This window comes from Chiloscyllium punctatum, chromosome 40, assembly GCF_047496795.1.
Source record: "Chiloscyllium punctatum isolate Juve2018m chromosome 40, sChiPun1.3, whole genome shotgun sequence".
Taxonomy (NCBI): Eukaryota; Metazoa; Chordata; class Chondrichthyes; order Orectolobiformes; family Hemiscylliidae; genus Chiloscyllium; species Chiloscyllium punctatum.
In genome coordinates, this window is record NC_092778.1 from 47,471,471 (window position 1) to 47,496,829 (window position 25,359).

General features: G+C 40.6%; 1 protein-coding gene across 2 annotated transcripts in view; it reads left to right on the plus strand.

The window, feature by feature from the left end:
- trrap (transformation/transcription domain-associated protein) overlaps nt 1–25,359 on the plus strand; it is a 223,741-nt gene that overhangs the window by 182,511 nt on the left and 15,871 nt on the right. For both annotated transcript variants that reach the window (XM_072559829.1, XM_072559830.1), the window contains 3 exons: nt 4,422–4,683; nt 18,160–18,385; nt 23,259–23,476. In XM_072559829.1, the coding sequence (XP_072415930.1) occupies nt 4,422–4,683; nt 18,160–18,385; nt 23,259–23,476 (706 nt within the window). The remainder of the gene's footprint in view (nt 1–4,421; nt 4,684–18,159; nt 18,386–23,258; nt 23,477–25,359) is intronic.

Genomic DNA, 25,359 nt, shown 5'->3' on the forward strand with positions numbered 1-25,359 from the left:
CCCCTCCTTTGCCCGCCCTCCCTCCCTCAGTCCCTTTTCCTATCTAACCTCCCATCTCCTTTCTCCTACCCATCCTCCACCTTAAGGGCATCTCTTCTGGGCTAGAGAGGAATTTAGAGTAGGTAAGGTAGGATTCAGTTGTCTTCAAAAGTACCAGTGACGTGGGTAGGATGTGAGAGAAAATTCTGCTAGGGAATTTTGAGCAACTTGGGACTAAATTCTACTCATATTCATTTGTAATTTTTAAAGTTTTTTTTACTGTAACTTACTTCCCACCTACTTTAATGTCATCTGCTAATAGATGGTAAATAGTTGGGGTTTGAGGATCAATCCTGTGATAACCCATTAGTTGTGTCTTGTCTGCCCAGAAAAGACCCATTTGTCCTGGCACTCTGGCTCCCAACAGAAAGCAGTTTTCTATCCAAGCTAATAAATTTATCCCAATCCCATGTGACCTTACCTTGTGTATGAACTTTTTCTGTGGCACCTTGTCAAATGCCTTAAGAGTTTCCTGTATGACCTAAGTTTCTAAAGTGCTTCATTAGCTGTACTGTATTTTAGGATATTCTGTAGTCATGAATTGTGCTATATAAATGTAACTTGTATTTTAGAAAAGCTAATGAAGTGCATGTGAAGTGTGGTCACAACTTCTTGAGAGGGCAGGCAAGGCCAAGAATTAACCTCTCACCTTAAGAATGGTACCTCCAACTATACTGTCTGTTCTCCTTGAGATTGTTGGTCTACATTTTGGGCTCAAGTTTCTGGAGTGGTACTGGTTTGATAGAATACATAAAATTGGTTAGATCCCATCAACGTATTGGAAAACTTCAAACTCTTTGGATGGACCTTAAGCTTCACTGTGTAGTGGGTGGATGAATATACTTTGTGTGGTACTGGGGGCTGTGGTGAGAAGACAAAGAAGCAATTAATACATTGCACTGATTAACGTTTGATCTGCCTCTTTCATTGTAGGTTTTTCTGAGTGCTGCACTAATTGTTTTGTCAAAATTATATATTCAACCTGCTAATCAACCATATTTTTGGAAGAGCAGACATTTCAATTGAGTACCCAATGCTTTAGTGACAGGGGCCAAATAATGTAATACTTCAGTCAGGCAGTGAAACCCTCACTACGTGTCCTGACTAGTCTCTAGCCTTCCTAGGATAGGCATTGAAAATATGTTTCACTATCTACCTAGTCTAGCAAGCCTGCAGTCTGCAGAGTGTTGAGACTTATTTGGGACAATGAAAGATTTGCAAATAGCACCTTTTCCAACTTTGCTGTCCTAGAGTGCTTCTCAGTCAATTAAATATGTTTAAATTAGTCTCACTGTTGCAGTGTCGAGAATGTGACAGCCAATTTATAGCATAGAACTAGAGTAAACAACAATTAGATAATGACCATTCAATGGTTTAGTGACGTTAGTTTAGCAATGTGTGTTGACCAGCGTATGTCAGATATAGACAGGAGAGATCAAGTGAATCCTTTGATTGTAAAGGTAGTAGGGGTATACTTAGGGAAATCAGGAGGGCAAAAAGAGGACGTGAGGTAGGTTTAGCAAATCTGGTTAAGGAGAGTACAAAGGGTTTTTATTAATAAATTAAGGACAAAGGGTAATTAGGGAGAGAATAGGGCCCCTCAAAGATCAGCAAGGCGGCCTTTGTGTGGTGCCGATGGAGATGGGGGAAGGTACTAAATGAGTATTTTGCATCAGTGTGTACTGTGGAGAAGAACATGTAAAATGTGGGGAAATAGATGCTGACATCTTGAAAAATGTCCATATTACAGAGGAGGTGGTGCTGGATGTCTTGAAATGCACAAGAGTGGATAAATCCCCAGGACCTGATCAGGTGTACCCTAGAACCCTGTGTGAAGCTAGAGAAGTGATTGCTAAGATATTTGCATCATTACTAGTCAGAGGTGATGTGCTGGAAGCCTGGAGGTTGGTTTACATAGTGCCACTATTTAAGAAAGCTGGTGAGGACACGCCAGGGAGCTATAGACTGTTGAGCCTGACATAGGTAATGGGCAGGTTGTTGGAGGGAATCCTGAAGGACAGGATTTACATGTATTTGGAAAGGCAAGGACTGATTAGGGGTAGTCAGCACTGGATGTTGGTTTGCTTGCTGAGCTAGAAGGTTCCTTTTCAGACTTTGTGTCACCACAGGAAGTGACATCACCAACCCAAGGAGACGTAAACCCATCAGTAGAAAGCGGGCCATGCCACCAGTGCTTCATCCAGAGGCTCGTTGATGTTATCTAGTATGGTGACTAAATGTCTGAAAACAAATCTTCCAGCTCAGTGAGCAAACCTACATCCAGAACCTCAACCTGAGCTACACATCTTCTCAAAATTCGCTAATAGTCAGTACTTTGCGCGTGGAAACTTGATTGAGTTTTTTGAAGAAGTAACAAAGAGGATTGATGCGTGCAGAGCGGTGGGCGTGATCTAGATAGACTTCAGTAAAACGTTCACCAGGGTTCCCCATGGGAGACTGGTAAGCAAGGCTAGATCTCATGGAATACAGAGAGAACTAGCTATTTTGATACAGAACTGGCTCGAAGGTAGAAGACAGGGTGGTGGTTGAGGGTTGTTTTTCGGACTGTAGGCCTGTGACCTCTGGAGTGCCACAAGGATTGGTGCTGGGTCCCTTGCTTCTCGTCATTATAGAAATGCTTTAGATGTGAACATTGGTGGTATAGTTAGTAAGTTTGCAGATGCAAAATTGGAGGTGTAATGGACAGCGAAGAGGGATACCTCCAGGTTACAACAGGATCTTGACCAGATGGGCCAATGGGCTGAGAAGTGGCAGATGGAATTTAATTTAGATAAATGTGAGATGCTGCATTTTGGAAGAACAAACAGGGAGTGTTACTGATCAAAGAGACCTTAGAGTGCAGGTTCATAGTTCCTTGAAAGTAGAGTCACAGGTAGATAGGATAGTGAAGAAGGCATTTGGTATGCTTTCCTTTATTGGTCAGAGTATTGAGTACAGGAGTTGGGAGGTCATGTTGCAGCTGTACAGGATGTTGGTTAGGCCACTGTTGGAACATTGCGTGCAATTCTGGTCTCCTTCCTATTGGAAAGATGTTGTGAAACTTGAAATGGTTCAGAAAAGATTTACAAGGATGTTGTCAGGGTTGGAGGATTTGAGCTATGGGAAGAGGTTGAGTAGGCTGGGGCTGTTTTCCCTGGAGTGTCGGAGACTGAGGGGTGACCTTATGGAGATGTATAAAATCATGAGGGGCATGGATAGGGTAAATAGACAAAGTCTTTTTCCTGGGGTGGGGATGTCCAGAACTAGAGGGCATAGGTTTCGGATGAGAGGGGAAAGGTATAAAAGAGACCTACAGGGCAACATTTTCATGCAGAGGGTTGTGCTTGTATGGAATGAGCTGCCAGAGGAAGTGGTGGAGGCAGGTACAATTGCAGCATTGAAAAGGCATCTGGATGGGTATATGAAAAGGAAGGGTTTGGAGGTTTATGGCAAAAGGGACTAGATTAGGTTAGGATATCTGGTCAGCATGGACAGGTTGGACCAAGGGATCTGTTTCTGTGCTGTACATCTCTATGACTCTAAGACCAGGTCACTGGTGAGAGCTTCATTTTGCCTGAGAGAACAGGTGGAATTTCAGGTCAAAGTGTCATCTGTAGGACACCAGGTCAACAGTTCAGCACTCCATCTGTATTACAATGAATGTGCCAGCATAGGATTTGCACGTAAATCTCACGAGTGGGACTTCTGCCCACAACCTTCTGATACGAAAGCTAATGTATTGTGGAACGTTCCGTGCATTGTGTTTATAACAGCTGATTTTCTTTTCGTAGACAAACAGGAGGCTGGAAGCATCAGCAAGTTAGGCAGCATCAGGAGATGGAAAGTCAACATTTTGGGTATAACTCTTCTTCAGGACTAGATATGGGGGGAGGGAGAGCTACAGCTAAAGGGAAGTGGGGGGTTGGGAGAGTAGCAGAATGGTGTCTGGGCAGCCTAGAACCCAGAGTACCTAACATTGTGTTCTTGAATTTCAAATAACCTTCCCACCCATCCCTCAGCTCCCTTTTCATCTTCTCCCTTCCATTCCACCTACAGACCCTTCTTTCCAGCTACCAACTGGATTCATCCCTCCCATCAACCAACCAGGTCGTACCCACTGCCTGAGTTCCTCTATTACTACCCCACCATTCTTTTACTCTCCCCACCTCACAACTCTGCCTCCCCCGCCACCTCTCTCTCTTTATCTGTAGTTGCCCATACCCCCATATCTAGTCCTGAAGAAGGGTTAAACCTGAAACGTTGACTTCACCACCACCTGATGCTGCTTGGCTTGCTGTGTTCTTCCAGCCTCCTGTTTGTCTACTTTGGATTCCAGCATCTACAGTTTTTTTTGTCTCTAACTATTTTCTTTTCATACCCAGGTACTGAGACAACTACAGCAAGGATTGGCAAAGTGCTACTCTGTGGCTTTTGAGAAGAGTGGAGCAGTGTCTGATGCCAAAATCACACCTCACACCCTAAACTTTGTCAAGAAGCTTGTGAGCACTTTTGGAGTTGGTCTTGAAAATGTATCCAATGTGTCCACCATGTTTTCTAGTGCAGCCTCAGAGTCTCTGGCAAGGAGGGCTCAGGCCACAGCACAAGATCCAGTTTTTCAGAAACTCAAAGGACAGTTCACAACAGGTGAGCAAAACATGGTGATTTGTTATTGAAGACAATTTAGATGTTGGATTTTGCCAGTGAGATTGCAGGATCTGAAAGAATGGTATGATGCTGTTTATGATATGGCGACTGTGATGGCTTGTTGAACTTTATTTTTAAGGATTTTCCTCAATTGCCTAAGACTTTCAAGGCCTTGTCCTCTCACTCCTACCTCTGACTTCCAGTGACCCCCTGAGATCTCCGATTTTGGCCTTTTGTGCACTGTGGTTTGTTTGGCTCCACAATTACTAGCCTTGCCTTCAACTGACTCAGCTTTAAACCTCTTTACTTCTATCCTTTTAGATGCTCTTCAAGCCCTTCTCATCTGTTCTGATGTTCCCTGTGATTCAGTCGTAAAATTCAGTTAACACTCCTGTTAAGCATCTTGGGGTACTTTTTTGTTTGAGAAATGCTATATAAATGCAATTTACTGGTTATCCATTAAGAGGCTGGACAGTTTCAATCAGAAAGCTCCAAAATTTATTTTCTGGCCTGTTCTGACAAACCATTTTCAGTCAGGACAGTCCCAATTATGTTTATCAACTCGCTAAGTCAATGTCAAGGTGGAAGAAATGGGTATTGTTGCTGCTGACGACTCTGCAGTGAACCTTGTTTATTGTATGCGTACTAGGACATGATGGGGCTCTGACTTAATGCAGTCACCATCTGTTGCTGCTCTTTGAATGAGGCATCAGGTGGAAGGAATTGGCAGTTGATGTTTTTAAGACAGGCAGCAGGAAATCTTTATCTTCAGGAGAGAAGGGCCCAAAATTGCCAAGAGATAAAAGAATAAATGTAAGCATTCCTTTATGGATAGATAGCCTTTATATGAAAGACTTGCGACAGATTGGTACAGCATTTAGTATAATTTGAGTTAAAACCAATTTATTTTCCTGAGTAACTGAAGAGAAACTGTTTCCAATGGCTATATGATCAAGAATCAGAAGGCATACGTGTGAAGTGGTAGGCTAAAAGAGCCCGGGGTGAGACGAGAAGCTTTTTTGTGCAATTAGCAGTTTAAGAATTGGAAAAATAGTGGGAATACTAGTAGCATCTAAAAAAGGAATCTGATAAATAGCTGAAGGAAAAAAAGTTGCAGAGATACAGGGAAACAATAGGGAAGTGGGGCTAACTGGATTGCACTTCAAAAGAGCTGGTGCAGAATCAATGGGCCACATGGCCTCCAGCTTTGTTACACAGCGATCTGATTGATTTTGCAAGGCTCCAGAAAATAAATCTAAACAGACTCTTGAGGAAGACTGATCTATGCTGGCATTTTATGATCCACAAAAGTCATCTCCTTGCCCTTCATTATTGAATCTCCTCACTTTATGCTATTTCTTTCACCTTCACAGGACATTGTGTAGTGTTCAAAGTTTGTGAGAAGATTTGTAGCTCGGGTGCTCGTTGTTGTGGTTCTGTTCGCCGAGCTGGGAATTTGTGTTGCGGACATTTCGTCCCCTGTCTAGGTGACATCCTCAGTAATTGGGAGCCTCCTGTGAAGCGCTTCTGTGATCTTTCCTCCGGCATTTATAGTGATTTGTATCTTCCGGTTGTCAGTTCCAGCTGTCAATTGCAGTGATTGGTATATTGGATCAATCACAGATTCAATCAATAAGCACATCGACCTGGACCCAATATACCGACTACTGCAACAGACAGCTGGAACGGACAACCGGAAGCGGCAGATTCAAACCACTACAAATGCCGGAGGAAACATCACAGAAGCCCTTCACCGGTGGCTCCCAAGCACTGAGGATGTCACCTAGACAGGGGACAAAACGTCTGCAACACAAATTCCCAGCTCGGCGAACAGAGCCACAACATTGTGTAGTGTGCTACTTTTAATGTAGCTTTACTTTTTCAGGACCAAGTACAATTTCTATGCTTTTCAAAATTAAATTCCTGAATCACTTGTACCGTGCAGACAAATAGTATTTTGTAGTCAAAGAACATTAGAATGGAGGCAATACTTAAACTTAACCAATTCCTTACAGTGAGGAGCTCAGTAAGCATTAACTAAACGGGATCATAATGGGAGTTTGTATTATATAATAGGGACAGATTTAGTATTTTTTAAACTGACATAGTAAGCTTTGTACCAGAAGTTAATTCTTTTATAATGACATACTCGAAATACAATTACTGTTTATGTTCTTTAAAATGTAGCAAGTTAGTTATTTCCTATGGTGAGAAAGCAGATTATTTTCCTTAACTTATCAATATAATTTAAATATAAGATTAGTATGTTTCTAAATTTCTATCCCATAAAAACTGAAGAAGGAATAGTCAAATTAATATTTAATACCACTACTGAGATAGCAATAAAAGAACAGATAATATTTGGTAAAATGAGGTATGCAGTTAGTGCAAAAGTATGTCTAAGTATGATTTCATAAGTCAAAATGCCTGTCTTAGTGAAGTTGGACATTTTACATTTGCCTCATTGGAATGTTTGTTTAGTATTTTTGGACTTCTCAGTGACTGGTTAGTCACATTGAGGGTTTTAAAATTTTTTTAAATTAGATTCCCTATAGTGTGGAAACAGGCCCTTCGGCCCAACAAGTCCATACCGATCCTCCGAAGAGCAACCCACCCAGACCCATTCCCCTACGTTTACCCCTTCACCACCTAACGCTATGGGCAATTTAGCATGGCCAATTCACCTGACCTGCACATTTTTGTACTGTGGGAGGAAACTGGAGCACCCAGAGGAAACCCACGCAAACACTGGGAGAATGTGCAAACTCCACACAGACAGTTGTCTGAGGCAGGAATTGAACCCGGGTCTCAGGTGCTGTGAGGCGTGCAGTGCTAACCACTGTTCTACTGTGCCACCCATGTGTTATATGAAAGTTTGTAAGTCAGGGTGTCCCTGCCTATCTTTTGCACACCATGGTGGTCAAGCTATTGTGAACCAAGCACTTCCTCCCCCATAAGAGGAATTGTTCTTTTACCACACACCCCCGCCCCCGCCCAAGGAGTCAAGGAGATCACACTAGTCTGCTTTGTGATATAATTTCTTCAAAAACATGAGAGATTTCATCTTTTAGGGAAGTTTTAGGGAAGGCTGTTTACCCTGTCAGATCAGCCATTGTCTCATTGGTGGAGTAGATTGGGCTGAATGATCTACTCCTGCTCCTACATCTTGTGGTTTTATGGATGAACTGGCTCAACTTTATTCACCCACCCTGTCAGTTAGTTGCAACAAGATTAATTTGAAAAGAAACTTGTACCTTGTACCTTTTTTCCAGATCCAAGTAAATTTATGTTTTAAAAGAAGCCAATTTAGCCACAAGCATTTTCAAGTAACACAATGAATGTATTAATAATGCAACACTTATATTGTAAACACAAGATGGGTCAAAAAAGGTGAATGTTTAAAAATCATCTCCAAATTAGCCTCTGAATTGTTCATGAAGAGCAGATATTTGAACATTGTTGCCCTTGTGGTGGAGGTTACCTGTTGGTTTGACATTTGCATTTGAAGTCTTTTTTGCAATTTTTGGTATTTTAGTTTGAAGTTCCTGTGTCCTGATTCCTCCTCTTTAACTGATTTGTGGCACTCTGAGTGAAAGTCTTTACCTGCAACACTGATAACTAGGTGATAGATTTTCACTTGTGACCTTCACAGCCTGCTCGTATTTTTAATCCAGGCAGGTACACATGAGCATGTTCAGTCCTAGGCCGCTCCAGTAATGTTGAAAGTAACTTTTAAAACCCCATTTTTAATGCATTGTTACAAGGGAAAATACACAAAATGTGTAGGTAGTTTGTGCCAAATTTGCAGAGGGTGGTTTGCTATTGAAGTAGAGGTTTGTCAGCCCCTAGTTAACCTTTTTTAGTCACAAGATTTCAGTCTTGTTTGTTTGCAGTTTCTTTGACACCATTAGGTTCGCATATAATTCTTTTACTCCTGCATTTAACTGTCGCAGCTGTCTTTTTAAAAAATGCATCTTGAAATGAAGGGTTGGGAGCATCTGTAGTATTTCCATTGTCGTGTCAGTTGTCATTGACTTGTAAACCTTATACCAATTTCACTAACTCATCGCCTGAATGTGACAACAGAGAAACTCGGCCGATAAGGCAAGGGATCTGTGAAATGTTTCCCTGACACTCTCAGGTGATCAAAGCCAGTTCAAGAAATTGTATTGATCAAGTGGATTTTAGCTGTTCATCCACTGAATAACTATGGCACATCCTGAGATCCACTTTGTTTGAAATAGTTGTCAGTATTGATGCTGCCCTCTCTGCTTAATAGAATGCCTGACTTGGAGGAGAAAGTTATTACTTATTGAATAAGTGCTAACCTGCAAGAAAAATGACTCTTTTGTGATCATCTTTATTCATGTTTGCCTCTGTTGTGCCTCTACTAAGTTGTACACTATAAATTATGACCTGACTGACAGCAAGGAAGCGTTTACGTAAACCTTTTTCTTTCAAATGCCTCCAAGCACTTCACACAGCAAGTTATTTGCTATGAAGCGTATTGATGTTTCTGATAATAATAATCGTGATTGACATTGCATGCCACTTGTGTTTCAAATACAAACAAAATATTTGGTCATTTGGTTTATTTTGTGTTGGCTACAAAAGAGTTTGGTGTGACACTAGAGAATTTCCTCCTTTTCATGTTGTCTTGGAATTACGTCCCACTATGAAATAGGGAAATGTTCTCCACAGGTACCGTTGATCTCTGAACCAATATCTAGAAAAGCCATGATCTGGTCTTTATCTCATTACTATTTTAGGAAGCTTGCCGTGTGTATTGGCTGCCAAGTTTTCAGCAATACAATTGCTACAATAAAACTGGGTTACGGGCTGTGAACTACTTAGGGATGTTATGAAAGATACCATATAAAAACACATTTTTAGTTTTCTCTGGGCTGTGCTTTGTTTCCAAATGAGCCACTAGGTGGAGTAACCCACTGTCATGAATAAATATTCTGACTCACCTAGTTAATGAATCAGGAAAAGCACTGTTTCATCTAATTGACTGTCCCTAGCACAGAAATAAACAGGTAAAATATGAGGGAAAGGAAATATAATTAAAATAGCAGTGTAGCTCTGGGTGTTGCTTGAAATCTGATTGTGTAATCAGTGTTTCAGCATGTGAACGTACAGGCTAAATCTAGGTGATTTGTCATCTATGTATTAGATGAATAAGAAGGTTTTTTAAATCCCCAGTCCAGATGTTGTGTAAATGGAATATCTGATTGTCCTCCTGAAAGTAGCTTGAAGTCTTGAATGTGACCTACATAGCTTGCACACATCTATTTTGCATGATGTACTCTCTGAGGCACAACAGTTGCATGACAGTAAATAATGGGAGTTTTGAACCACATGATTGAATTTAATGGACAGTGGTCACCCAGTAAAGAAATGATGCTGGAACAGTTTGCTTGTTACTGATTGTTCAAAATGACAGGATGATTCAAATTATAATTTTTTAAAAAATTATTAAATATTATTTACCTTACACACGACCCCCAAAGGGGAGGGTTTCTGTTCATTTTTATTTTGCATCACTTAATACAATGCTTAGTGGATTTTATCACTTGTCCTTGTGAATGCACTTGCTTTGAATGAAATCAATTAAAAATCAAAGTGTATGCTAACTGGGACTAAACATGAGAAGTGGTTTAAAAGCAGCAAATTGGGAGAATGTGGAGCAAGTTTTGATAAGTTTTCAAGCAGTTCCAAATGTTCCTTTCTCATCAAAGTGGAACATTTTTCCACTGGCATTCTGATCCTTCAATTTTTGTCCTCATTAGCAAAGTCTGCATTCTCTGATCTTTGTCTGACTATTGCTTTTTCAGTTTCCTAACTAAATCATTTGGGTACTTTTTTATGGTATTAGATTCCCTATGAAAGTCAATGCTTCCAGCTCTGGAAGTAGTTTTCAATGTTGAATTTGCTTTTACAAAAAAGCCTAAGCATGAACTTTATAAATGAGGGGTTGTTGATCAAGTATCCATCGTCTATTTCTTCACTAGCTGACAGTTTTAAATCTGGATGACTACTATCTTTGGCTTCCAATCCTTTGTACTTCAGTCTCTGACAACAGAGCCTGCATCAGACTTTAAACGAAGATACTGTAAATAGGGGCTCTACTTTTCCAATCAATGCTAAGCTCCGTCGTTCTTGAGTTAGGAATAGGATGTCTAAATTGCAACAGCTTCAGTATCACATCTGTAAGAATCTAAAGGAACCTATACCTTGCTAATAGCCAGGACTTAGTGTCTCTTAATGGTCAGAGAAGCCAGTGGTTTAGCATTCTTCTAACATGCAGCTGCTCAAAGATTCATTACGTAAGAGGTGAACGACAGCTTTGAATTGAAATGAGAAGATTATTCAGAACTACTGCAAGATCTAAAACTTTTGGAAATGTTTGAAACTGAGAATTTTCTTTTTTTATGCTTTCATTGGATTCTGGTTTTGTTGGCTCTCAACATTCACTATGTCCATCCCAATTTTATCTTGATGGTCATGTTGAACCTAGTTCTTGAACCGCAGCTGTCCAGGTGGTGTTGCAAGATCATAGTGTTGTTAAGATGCAGTTCTAGGATTTTGACTCAAAGGAACAGCGATTTCTTTTTTTGTGTTATGGGGTGATCTTGCAGGTGATGGTGTTCCCATGCATCTGTTGTCTTTGATATTCTGGATGGTCGAGGTTGTGGTTTGGGTAGGTACTGTTGAAGGAGTCCTAAGAATATTACTCCGAGGAATTGACCATTCAGCCTCTGGAGCCCATTTAGTGTGATCGTGGCTGATTTGTGGCCAAGCACCATGTGCCTGTCTTTGGCCAATATCTCTTTATACCTTTACTGAACAAAATTTATCTCTGATTTAAAATGAACGATTGATCCTGCATCCACAACTGTTTGTAGAAGAGAGTCCCAAATGTCTACTACCCTTTGTGTGTAGCAGTGCTTTCTAATATCTTACCTGAATGATCTGGGCCTAATTCTCAGACTATGCCCCTTAGTTCTAGAATCCCCAACCAGTGGAACTAATTTATCTTTTCCTGTTGATATCTTAACCCTCTAAAATCTAGAGAAAACTGGCCTAATATAATCTCTCCTCATAATTTAACACCTCAAGTCCAGGTATCGTTCTTGTAAATCTTCATTGTATTCCCTCCAAAACCAATATGTTCTCCTTACGGTGTAGTACCCAGATCTGTTCTGTTTCCAAAATGGCATCTAACCAGAGTTTTGTATAACTGCAGCATAACGTTTGTGTCCTCATACTCCAGTGCTGTAGGTTTTCATTGAGTGCCATTAATAGCACGGTCAGTGACCCCTTCAATCTTGTGGAGCAGTCTTTGCTGGAATGACCAGAGATGTTAGAAGTATCCCTGTAAAATAATTAAATTATAAGAGCTTCTCAAACAGCTATTGCTACTTAAGCTGTAAAAAGTGTCACAAGCCATTAAAGTGAAGAACAGCACCCATCAAGACTACGTGTTGTATAGAATTATCTCTCACTAGATAATTCAATGCTTTTTTTAATCTTTCAGTAAAAGTATGTAAGGGAAGGTTTATGATGGAATCTGATAGTGCGCTGATTTATGAATGGCTCAAAGACAATTATTTTGATGTATTGCTGTCATCAGGAATAACTAACATTTCTTTTGTACCTTTCACAACCGTGGGATATCCCAAACCACTTTACAATCAATGAAATACTTTCAGAATTCTAGCCACTGTTCTAATGGAGGAATTGTGGCAATCAATTTGCAACTGGAAAACACTCATAATTGATCACGACTAGGGAATCTGTTTTTAGTAATGTCAGCTAGATACTGAAGAGACCTCCCCCAATCTTCTTTGAAGTAGTGTTTATAAGCTATTTGCATCCACTTGAGAGGGTAGTTGAGACCTTGGTTTCACAACTGATTCTAAAAATGGCACCTCTGACGGTGATCTTAGTACGGCTAGTCATGTGTTATGATCAAGCATCTCTTGAACCCCTGAACTTTTGACTTGAAGTGAGGTTATGACTGACGTGATCTGTGTACCCCATCAGGTCTTCTAACTTGGTAAGTGGTAAACGTATACAGTTGTTAAGCCTGTTCATTCACAGGATGTGGGAATGCTGACATGACCAGCATTTATTGCTATCCCGAAATACCATTAACTTGGGTGATTGGCTAGGCCATCTCAAAAGATAATTGAGTCATCCATAATGCTGTAAGTCTGGAATCACATACTGGTCAGGCTAGGTAAGGCTGACAGATATAATTTTTTGACGGACATCACTGAGCCAGATGTGTGAACAGGATGTGGTCACCATTACTGATACTAGCTTTTCATTCAAAACTTATTTATTGAATAGAAGTTTAGAAGAAAGGAGACCTTTGTGAAAAAGACAACTATTAGGGGCTTGATAGGGTTGCAGTGAGTTTGTTTTTCCCTTCTGGGAGAGTCTAGGACCAGAGAGCATAATTTTTTTTTGTTTTCTCTGGAGTTAGGCCATCTGTGGGATTCTTTACCACACATCAAGGGTGGGTCCTTCAGTACATTTATGGCTAAGATACAGATTTTCAATCAGTAAGGCAATCTAAGCCTATAGGGATAAGGTAGGAATGTGGATTTGAGTATTGTCAGATCAACCTTGATCTATTGAATGGTGGAGCAGACTTGAAGGACTGAGTGGCCTCCTTCTCTTCCTGCATCTTGTGATCTTACAAATTCATGTACCTCAGTTGCCCCGATAGACTTGAGTTCATGTCTGATTATCATTAGACCAAACCTCTGAATTAATAATCCAGTTACGCAATCACCACACTATTATGATGATGATGTAAAAACTATCAATTTTAAGATAAGCTTCATCTCCCACTTTCCTCAACTCAAGATCCATGAGGCTAGTGTAAGACTATTGTAAAATACCATGGAAATGTTGGCAATACTCTGCAGGCCAGGAACTGTGTGCAGAAAGGTAAAACAAGTAAATGTTGACCTTTCATCAGATGCCAAATATAAAATTTGAACTGTTTATCTCTGCAAAGGTGTCACCTAGTCTGCTATATTTCCCACATTTTCTAATGTAATAGTAATAATTTACTGCATTGCGTGGAAACAAAATTGCCCACCACTACTCTCAAAATGGAGACTTCTGAACAAATGTTTGCTTTTGTTTACAAGAGAGCTTTGTTTACAAGATAGCATGAGATAAATCAAAGCTCCAGTTTCATGATACAAATACTGTACTGAATGTTTTTAGATTTTCTTTTTAAATGTGATGTTGGATGAGTTCCTTTAGTACAGCTATCGAGATATTTTTGTGGATCATTTTTATCATTTGGACAAAAGTGTGCTAGGATGTAACAAAATTTGGGACAGCATGGTTAGCACTGCTGCCTCACAGTGCCAGGACCCGAGTTTGCACATTCTCCCTGTGCCTGTACGGGGTTCCTCCTAAAGTCCAAAGATGTGCAGGTTCAGTGGATTGGCCATAATAAATGCAGGGGTTTAGGAATAGGATAAGGGTTGGGTCTGGATGGAATGTTCTTCGGAGGGTTGGTGTAGGCTTGATGGGCTGAATGACCTGCTTTGACACTGTAGAGATTTTATGATTCTATGAAAAGAATCCTCTTCATTGAATCATTATAATCCCTGATTTGAATCCCTGTATTCAGAGGCTGCAGTTTCTGGAGTACCCCTTCAAATTTTCATTGTTGCATGATAATGCTGTGAAATACCCACCATACTCCTTAAATGGGTGCATCGTGGAGCAGCCTCGTGCCGAGTCATTTTGTTATAACCAAGTGAGAATCTATCTTCTCCTTAGTGCCTCTGTTACCTCCTGGTTGTGAAAGCACAATGTGACCTTTAGACAGTCAGGCTTTAAGGATGTTTCCTCATTCTGGTCTGTCAGAACAGAGAATCTCATTTGCAGGTTGAAAACACCTTTTGCTCTGAACCTTTTACTTTGACTGAAAGCAGCAGAATTAATGGCTTTTCAACTTCCAATCTAATACCCCAAGAAATATAAATTGAACAAAAGAAATAAGGGCTTATAATGCAATTTGAGAGATAGGTAAAGGCTTACCATGAATGTAGATAATGTTAATTACTTGCATAATAATCTATGCCGTGAGTGACATGCCTGCGAAGGGACAAAATCATTCCATTCCTTCTCTTGATCATTTTCCATTTTATGCAATTACATGCACTTCTGCCTTGCACAAGACTCTGTTATCGAGAAGCATTGCTTTGAACATATGAACAGTAATTAATGTTCTGTGCCAAATCTAACAAAAATATGCTGATATAGTTTGCAATCCAGAACAACTATGTTCTCTGTTCAAAAATCAAGAAGAACTGTGGATTTATCACTGAAGTAAAGTACTTATTTGTAGTCGTAGAGATGTAGAGCATGGAAACAGACCCTTTGGTCCAACTTGTCCATGCCAACCTAATCTAGTCCCATTTGCCAGCATTTGGCCTATGTCACAGGCTATGGATATGTTGTAATTGTACCAGCCTCCTCCCCTTCCTCTGACAGCTCATCCTATACACTCACCACCCTCTGCGTGAAAAAGTTGTCCCTTAGGGGTCTCTTCTATATTTCCCCTCTCACTGTAAACCTATGCCCTTTACTTCAGGACTCTCCCACCCCAGGATAAATACTTTGTCTATTTACCCTATCCATGCCCCTCAAACCCTAACAAGTTGTTGGGGTTTGAGCTGGATGAGTTAGTATCGATCTGACATGGCACAAATTTGGGGTTTAATGCTAAATATGGTACTCCTGATATTTTTTTTTTATTAAGTATGCAGTTTGATTAGGGTTTTCCACCTTCATTGCATTTAACAAGTTATCATGTGCATTCTCAAATGTAATACCCTAGTTAAATTATTTTGCCTAAATTTGCAATGATATGGTATAACAAATTTGAAATAAAAACAAAAATGGTAAAAATATGCAGCACATCAGGCAACATTGTAGAGGGAATCAAGCTTGACTATTCATGTGTGATCACTCAGCAGAACTGCTCTCACTCCTTTCCCTCACAGAACCACGATACACCCCCCCCCCCCCTTGATCTCACCTTCGATATGAAATGCCACCTCCAAACACACACTCCCCACTCAACGTTTTTCAGCATTTCAGCAAAACTGTTTCCCTACAACACCCTGGTTCACTCCTCGGTCACCTGCAACATTCATCCCTTTTACATTGACATCTCCTGCACTTGCGCAGAAAGATACAAAGCTGCCCTTTTACCTGTACCGTCTTAGTGTCCATGGAATCAGATTTCCCTTCACCGGGAACAGTGATTAACTTGTCCTGGTTTAAGATTAATTATGGTATTCGCTGCTGACAACATGGCTTTTGTACACTGGGGGAACCAAAGCAGTTTGGGTGGCCACTTTGCAGAACATTTCGCTCAGTCCGTAAGTTTGACCTTGAGTTTCCAGCCGCCTGTCATTTTAATTCTCCACTAAACTATTGCTTCCCCTCTAAACTTGTTGTCTCCCTCCTACGGTGTGCCAGTTAAGCTTAAATCATTCTCCAGAAGCCGCATCTCCATTTTCAGCTGGGCACTTTACAGCTCTTTGGATTTCGTATTATGAGGAACAATTTCAGTCATAACATTCTGTCTCCGTTTTCTCTCATTTTCTTTACTAATGTGTTTTTCACTTATTTTCATAATTTCCTTTCGCAGTATTTTGCTTTCAGGTGGCAGTTGCATTCTCCACTGGGTGGACCTTCTGCACTCCCTAACTGCAGATTTTCAGTGCTCTTTCTCCTCTGCGTTCCTAGTTTTTATTGTTCCATTGGTTGTGGCTGTGTTTTCTGCCATGTACACCCTAAGCTCTGGAATTCCCTGAACCTACCCCACACTGTTAAGGCAATCCTTAAAACCTATCTCTTTGAGTTGATGAAGTGGGAAGGCTGCAGAAGGACTTAGACAGGCAAGGAGAGTGAACAAAGAAGTCCTGGACAGAATACAATGTGGGAAAGTGTAAGATGCACTTGCGCTAGGAAGATCAGAGACATAGACTACTTTCTAAACAGGAAAGACTTTGGAAATCTGAAGCCCAAAGGGACTTAGGAGTCCTAGTTTAGGTTAACATGGGGAAGGCAAATGCAATTTTAGCAGTCACTTCAAGAGGGCCAGAGTACAAGAGCAGAGATGTACTGCTGAGGCAGTATAAGGCTCTAGTTAGACTGGATTTGGAATATTGAGAGCAATGTTTGGCCCCCTATCTGAAGAAGAATATGCTGGTATGGGAGGGGGTCCAGAGGAGTTTCACAAAAGTAATCCCAGGGATTTGGGGCTTGTCATGGACAGAATGGTTGAGGCCTGTACTTGACAGCATTTAGAAGGATGAGGTGTGATCTGATTGAAACACACAATACTGAGAGGTCTGGATAAAGTGAACGTGGAGAAGGTACTTCCACTAGTAGGAGAGAGTAGGACCCAAGGACACAGCCTCTGAATGAAGGGACAACCCTTTCGAACTGAGATAAGGAGGAATTTCTTAAGCCAGAGGGTGGTGGATCTGTGGAATTCATTGCTGCAGTTGGCTGTGTTGGCTTTCTCATTGAGTGTATTTACGATAGACAGGTTCTTTGGGGGTGGGGGGTGGGGGGGGTTCAAGTGTTAAGCACGTGAATGTGGTTGAGAAACACATCAGCTGTGATTGAATGGCGGAGCAGACTTGATGGGCCAATATGGCCTGATTCGGCTCCTGTATCCCATGGCCTAAATGGAATTTGTATGGATTGTGAAAACTGCAAATTGTTAGTTTATGCCTATGCCTGATTAATTCCTCAAGTATAATATTTTTATGGTGAATTTATATAGCTATTAGTAAATTTACATATTAGCAAATGCAATTATTAATATGATGTGATAAATAAGAGAGGCCTGGTATTTCCTTTTAATTTGTTTCCTAATCTAAGACTAAGGCAGTAAATGCCCTTGTTCAAGTTAATTGCTTAGAGTAAGCTCTGTGATTCAAGGGAACAGGACTGTTCAATGCAGTGGGCAAAATGGATTTCGTGAGGGAGCTGCATTTAGTTTTACAAATTTGAAGCATTAGAAGGTTAATTACAAAACTGTTTTGGGATAAGACCAAGAGGTAACCAGCTGCATTAAATACTCTGAAAAATGTAAAACTTGGTGGTGCAGAGAATTGTCACTCTATTGCTCTACTGCATTGACTGATGGGTAGAGAGCAATTTGTGCTCGCTGAGCTGCTGACAGTGGCCCACCTCAGTATATGAAAATGACTTTTACCAAAATGTAATATCGTTCAGACTGGCGCCAAGTTAAAACTGTAGAAGATGCCGATCTTAAGTAAGCAAAATAGGCTTTTGAATGATAACAAACTATTGTAAGTTGAATGCAAGGGTTGTTGCAGATAGTTATTTTTACAGTGAAATAGAATATAGATATTTTCTAAATCCAGCTGATGTGCCACATTTTTGTTTCAGATTTTGATTTTAGTGTTCCAGGCTCCATGAAGCTTCACAATCTCATCTCTAAGCTAAAGAAATGGATAAAGATTCTGGAAACAAAAACCAAGCAGCTACCTAAATTCTTTCTGATTGAGGAGAAGTGTCGTTTTCTTAGTAACTTCTCTGCACAGACAGCAGATGTGGAAATCCCAGGAGAGTTCCTTATGCCAAAACCGACCCATTATTACATCAAAATTGCACGGTTAGTGGATCCTTTTGTCTATAATATTTGGAATCATGCTATTTTGTAGAAGTCTCTTTTCTAATTGGTGTTCAGATTTGTTTTGACATTTTCTGGTATTTTAGAGAAGAAAAGAAATATGAGTTGGTGTAAGTTTTACAGCCAAGACAGAAGACTTTGGGGAGACTTGTTTAAAATTATGGACAGGTTGGAGAGGGAAGATGTGCAACTTGTGGGAGAATTCAGAATTGTAAATGTAAGCTAGTTCACTAATAAATCGAATAGGTAAACACAGAGAAATGTCTTCACTCTGATTAGAAATGTGGAACTCTGTTATCACATGACTTAGTTGAAGTGAATAGTTTAGATCAGGTACCTCCAACAGGTGGCCTGGATGAGTGGGAATATGACCTATGGAGTGTGTCGACCTTGTCTGGGGCCTATTGGAATAACAGCTAAATGGATTTGACTTTTTCTGTGGTGCTGCTTCTCCAATCACAGGTTGTTTTCCCCCTCCCATTTGATGTTAATATGTTCACTGAATTTACCAAAAGGAAATGAAGGTGAGAAATAGGTTGTGATTGAATGAACAATGATCAGTGTGACTTATCTTTAATTTCTACATGGTCTATTCTCTCTCTGCCTTTGGCTGTGCTTTCCCTATTGCTCTCTGTCTCTGTTTCCTCCACACTCCCCCCACCATGTCCAAATCACAAGAAGTTTAAGTGACAGCCACCCATGGCAGTTGGAACCATGTATCCACCTCCCCAGAGCAGCTAGACTGTTAAACAGCATTTCCTCCTTCACAGCCTCCCAACGTCAGTAAAATGTCCCATCCACAAAACTCAGAAGAAAGGGCAAATAGAGCATGGAAGGGAGCATGTGACAGTGAGACTCAGAGAACCAGATCCCCACACACACATATACATACCATTGTCTGCCTCATCCTCATCCTTCCCCAAAAACACATCCACAAAATATACAGATGAGAGGAAAATCAGGCTGAAAGGCAACCTGCTTCCAGTGGCCACTTTCATATGAATAGTGCCACCGTCAGGTTAGAATTTTCTCCCAACAGAAATGAAAGCTAAAGTTAGTATCACTTGAAGGGGAGGCAATGGCCTAGTGGTATTATTGCTGGACTTTTAATCCAGAGACCCAGGTAATGGTTCGAATCTCACCACGGCAGATGATGGAATTTGAATTCAATAAAAATCTGGAATTAAGAGTTTAATGATGACCATGAACCCTTTGTTGTTTGTTGGAAAAACCCAACTGATTCAATGATGTGAAGGAAACTGTCATCCTTACCTGGTCTGGCCTACATGTTACTCCAGACCCACTAGCCAGTGACACCCTCATCCTGTAAATGATTTTTTTAAAAACACACAGCCTTAGTTGGGCTCTTAATGAAAAGGGACACGAAATATATGCTAAAGGCTGAACTGAGTTAAATGGAATGGAGGGTGACTTCAATAGAAAGCAAAAGCAAGCACAGACTGGTTGAGTTGAATACAGTGAGGCTTGTCAGGGCCATTGTGAAGCAGACTGGGATTACTGTGCAGCTGCTCAGAATCGCTGAAGTGAGAGGAAAACAATAACCAAACTTTGACAGCATAGGAAGTCCATCAGTTGATTGTTGGTGAGTATTGTAGCTTGCTTTCCCTTTCTTCAAAGTTAAGAATAAGTCTAAGGAGGTGGAAATTTTCAATTTTTTAAATATGTCATAGAGGTAAAGGAAAGCATCTCCATGAACCTTCATTTAAATGGCAATGGGAGAAAGTTTGAAAAGCTTATGAATTTTATTCTTTGTCATAAGCTTTATTATTGAAAAGATATGGTACAGCAACTCAGACCTAGAGTGCGCACACTGTTCCATGAGGGACCATGTGCTAGAGAGAGATGCAATCTCCTATGGGTCAAGGACAGGGTGTCATGGAAGAGGTGGGAAGCCAACTTCAAACTGGTTAAGAATGACTCTGGCTCAGATGAATCAGAATCAAAGATAAGCAGGCAAAACTGTAACTGAAAAATTGGCTGCCTTTAAAGAAGAGAGTTCAAAAACAGTCATGTTAAATACCCATGTAGGGGGAAGATAAAGCAAAAGATCTAAAGCACCCTGGACGACGAAGGAGACAGAAGTTAAGATGAATCAGAAAACGTGTGCTTATGACAATGTCCATTTGATGATATAATTGAAAATAGAAGGCCTAAGGGGAATTGAAAAACCATTAGCAAAGTGAGAAAGTTGGAAAAGAGTTGGCGGCTTACACAAAAGGGTAGTCTAATGTTTTCTGTAAACTTATAAATAGTAGAAGGATGGTTGAAGGAATAGGGCCAATTGGTGACCGAAAAGAGGATACATTCATAGAGGCAGGTGCTGTGGTTGACCAATTAAATGAATAGAGCTGAAAATGTGTTGCTGGAAAAGCGCAGCAGGTCAGGCAGCATCCAAGAAGCAGGAGAATCGACGTTTCGGGCATGAGCCCTTCTTCAGGAATGAGGCGAGTGTGCCAAGCAGGCTAAGATAAAAGAGAGGGAGGAGGGACTTGGGGGAGGGGCATTGGAAATGTGATAGGTGGATGGAGGTTAAGGTGAGGGTGATAGGCAGGAGTGGGGGTGGGGGCGGAGAGGTCAGGAAGAAGGTTGCAGGTTAGGAAGGTGGTGCTGAGTTCGAGGAGTCCAATTAAATGAATATTTTGCGTCTGTCTTTCTCAAGCAAGTAAATGTTGTTGAGGTCCTGGAGATGGAGGACGTGGTTCAGACACTTGAAGATGGGTTTTAAACTGATAAGGAGGAGCTATTGAGTCAACTGCTTATATTTAACACCAGAACTGAATAAGATACTTCTAGGAATAATTAAGAAAGTAAGAGTGATAAATGCAAAGAAACTGAATCTAAAAAAGAATTTTCAAATCTTCCTTCGATTCAGGGATAAAAGGCTGTTGTGTTCATGTCCCTACCTCTGAATCATGGGACCTGGTTCCAGTCCTATCTGCTCCAGAGTTAGTGATAGCATCTCTGAAAATATTGATTAGAAAACTGGAAATCTGTAAATGGTTTACCCTCATTCAAGAAAGGTGTAAAGATGACAATAAGCCAGTCTGTTTAATCTCTGTAGTGAAGAAGCATTTAGAGACACCAATCAGGGCGAAAGTTAATTATGACTTGGACAAATGTGGATTAACTGAGGAATCCCAGCATAGGTTTATTCAAGGCAAATCATCGTTAACCAACTTCGTTGAGATTTATGAGGTAATGGAGAATTGAAAGAATGGCATTAGGATTTGGTTATCTCATTTGGCTGGACTGCAGATTTGTGATGCTAGCAGTGTGGGTTCAATTCCCAGACCGGCTGAGAAAGCTGTCCTTCTCAATCTCTCCCCTCACCTGAGGTGTGTTGACCAACAAATTAAATTACCACCAGTCATCTATATGAACTTTATCTTGAAATACACTATTGATGATTTGGAAATTCTGGTGATGGACTAGCTTGGACAAAGTTTTTAAATAAAAAAAATCACACAACACCAGATTATAGTCCAAGAGGCTTATTTGGAAGCACTAGCTTTCAAGGTACTGCCTCTTTATTAGGTGTGTGGAACAAGACCATGCTGTGATCCTATTCCATAACCACCTGATGAAGGAGCAGTGCCCTGAAACCAGTGCTTCCAAATAACCCTGTTGGACTATAATCTGGTGTTGTGTGATTTTCACTTTATTGATGTGATGTATATGGAATTCCAAAAGTTATTTGATACACAGCTGAATGGCCTCCTTTTGTACTGGAAAGCCTGTTCCTATATATATAATATATATTCTGTTGTGCTAACTTATGGACCAGTAAAGTTGATTTGTCACCTTTTCAACAAAGCAAAATACAAGGGGAGGTTTACTGCTGTTCAAAATTGTAAGGGGTTATAAATAGTAACTAAGGAGAAATTGTTTCTCGTGGTAGCAAATCTATGCACCAGAATGGACAGATTTAAATAGTGAGTTTTGAGAAGATTTGTAGCTCAGGTTAAGGTACTGATTGTAGGTTTGCTCACTGACCTGGAGTGTTCATTTTCAGACATTTCGTCACCTAACTAGGTACCATCTTCAGTAAGCTTTCGGACGAAGCACTGCTGGTGTTTCCTGCCTTCTATTTATATGTTTGGGTTTCCTTGGGTTGGTAATGCCATTTCCTGTGGTGACATAATTTCCTATGGTGATGCCATTTCCTGTCTTTTTCTCAGGGGGTGGTACATGGGATCCAAGTCAATCCATCCTAGGACAAGCTAAACAGAGACATGCACAAGAGTTCCTAACAGCATGGCATTCCAACTCGATCAACAAACACATTGACTTGGACTCCATTTACCACCCCCTGAGAAAAATAACCGAAATGACATCGCCATAGGGAATTACAATATCAATCCAAGGAAACCCAAACATATAAATAGAAAGCAGGAAACACCAGCAGAGCTTTGTCCAGAGGCTCACTGAAGATGTTACCTAGTATGGTGACGAAACATCTGAAAATAAACCTTCCAGCTCAGCGTGCAAACCTACATCCAGATTTAAGATAAGTGACGAAAAAATATTGAGTGTTAGAGGGCTGGGTGAGAGGAAGATTAGAATTTTTTTTTTACTCAGCAAGTTCATGTCCTGAAAATCATCTGTCTGAAAGGGCTGAGTACGTTCAATAATTTTCAAATTACGTTTGGATAAATACTTGAAAAGGAAAAAAGTTTGCAGGACTTTGGGGAAAGAACAAGGGGATGTGCATTTGAAAAACTGACATAGCAAAATAGGCCAATAACTGCTTCCTGTGTTGCATCTTTCATGTAATATATTAGCCAAAATATTCAGGAACTTGTTTTTCAAACTAAATATTGTCTTTTGTCATCAGGTTCATGCCCAGAGTAGAAATTGTACAGAAGCACAATACAGCAGCTCGGAGACTTTACATCCGGGGCCATAATGGCAAGATATACCCATACCTAGTGATGAATGATGCATGTCTGACAGAGTCTCGACGGGAGGAGCGTGTTCTACAACTGCTGAGGTTATTGAACCCCTGCCTCGAGAAAAGAAAGGAGACTACAAAGAGACACTTATTCTTCACAGGTATCATGTTCTGAAATGCTGTCTTCCTGTGAAAATAGATGCAATGTTGTTGAAAGTGAACAAGCAGCAAAGAGTCTGTATGTTTTTTAATACTTGATTATTATACATCATTATAAACTGAGGCTGCAGTCTTTTTTTTAAACAGCCCCAGTCAAATCTTAGTACAATTATTGTTCCTTTCTCTAAATTAGGGAATCTACTAACCATTATACTGACAGTTAGATTGTACCATTTAATGCACAACCATGTTGTGTTATTTGGTTGAATGTAATTATTATTTTTAAACCACAAAGTCTAATTGCTACATACACACATTTCTGAAGCTAATTGGAAATTAGTTGTGTACATGTATTTTCCATGTTTAATTAGAAATTATTCTCATTCCAGGTGAACCAGGCCCCCACCCCCTGTCACTTTGTTTATTGTTCCTGTAGCTTTGCTTACCTAGGATTCTTTTTATTCCTATACTGTTTGATCACTTACTGCTGAGTCCCATTACCTTTGATTGTGTCCTTGCCTTGAGTTACAGGGAAAGAAATAAACAACAAATTGTCTCGTTTTTAGTTATTGTGTGCCCTGTCCAGTCTTGACATCTCATTCCAGTTTTTAAACGTGATTGTGCATCCTAAGGGATATTGCTTTATATTTGGCGTTTTGAATAAACATATGTTAATAAAAGATAAATAGCCAAAAACTGATTAACTAAATAGCTGTAGTTTACTGTTCTTTCTAACTGATGTAGATAAGATATTTAAAGAAAGACCTATTCTGAAACAAAGGTTTACACTTATCAAATTTCTTCTGCAATATAAGGACTTTGCCAAATGTTTTACAGCTAGTTGAAATGCTTTAACAGTATAGTCACAATTGTAATGTAGGAAATTCAATATAGTCAACTGGCAGATAGCAAGGTCCCACAAATGCTGACATCTCCCAGATTATTGCTTTGATCATGCTGGTTATTACTAGCTGTTCACCAGCACATTGTTTTATTAACAACTAAGATGCTATGTTTGTGAGTACAGTGGCACCTCAATTATCCAAATGAGATGGGTAGGCACTATTTTGTTCGGATAATTGATTGTTCGGTTAATCAATTCAGTGCCTTTCCTCAGGGCTCTGAGTTTTCTATTAAGTCTGCTCCCCGTTTAGGAGACTAGCAGCAGCACAGTGCATGAGAGCCTCCAATATTGTCCCCGCCAGCCCCCAAACCCCATCTGACACGGCCCCACACCCGCACCCCCAACCACGTCCAACACCACCTCCCGTCTGTCCCCACCCACCATCCACCCCTCATCGCTGCCCACTGCCCGTCCCCAGACCCCATCCATCCAACACACCCACCGCCCGCAACCCGACACCGCCACCGACCCGTCCAACCCCTCCTCATATCTCTCACTCTCATTCTTCTTTTTCTCTTCTCTTCTCTCTTCTCTCTTCTCTTCCCTCTTCCCTCTTCCCTCTTCCCTCTTCCCTCTTCCCTCTTCCCTCTTCCCTCTTCTCTCTTCTCTCTTCTCTTCTCTTCTCTTCTCTTCTCTTCTCTTCTCTTCTCTTCTCCTCTTTTCTCTTCTCTTCTCTTCTCCTCTTTTCTCTTCTCTTCTCTTCTCTTCTCTCTTCTCTTCTCTCTTCTCTTCTCTCTTCTCTCTTCTCTCTTCTCTTCTCTTCTCTTCTCTTCTCTTCTCTTCTCTTCTCTTCTCTTCTCTTCTTCTCTTCTCTTCTCTTCTCTTCTCTTCTCTCTCTCTTCTCTCTCTCTTCTCTTCTCTCTTCTCTTCTCTCTCTCTTCTCTTCTCTCTCTCTCTCTCTCTCTCTCTCTCTCTCTCTCTCTCTCTCTCTCTCTCTCTCGCCCTGTACAAGACAATGTTAGAGAGATCACCTGTGGAAGA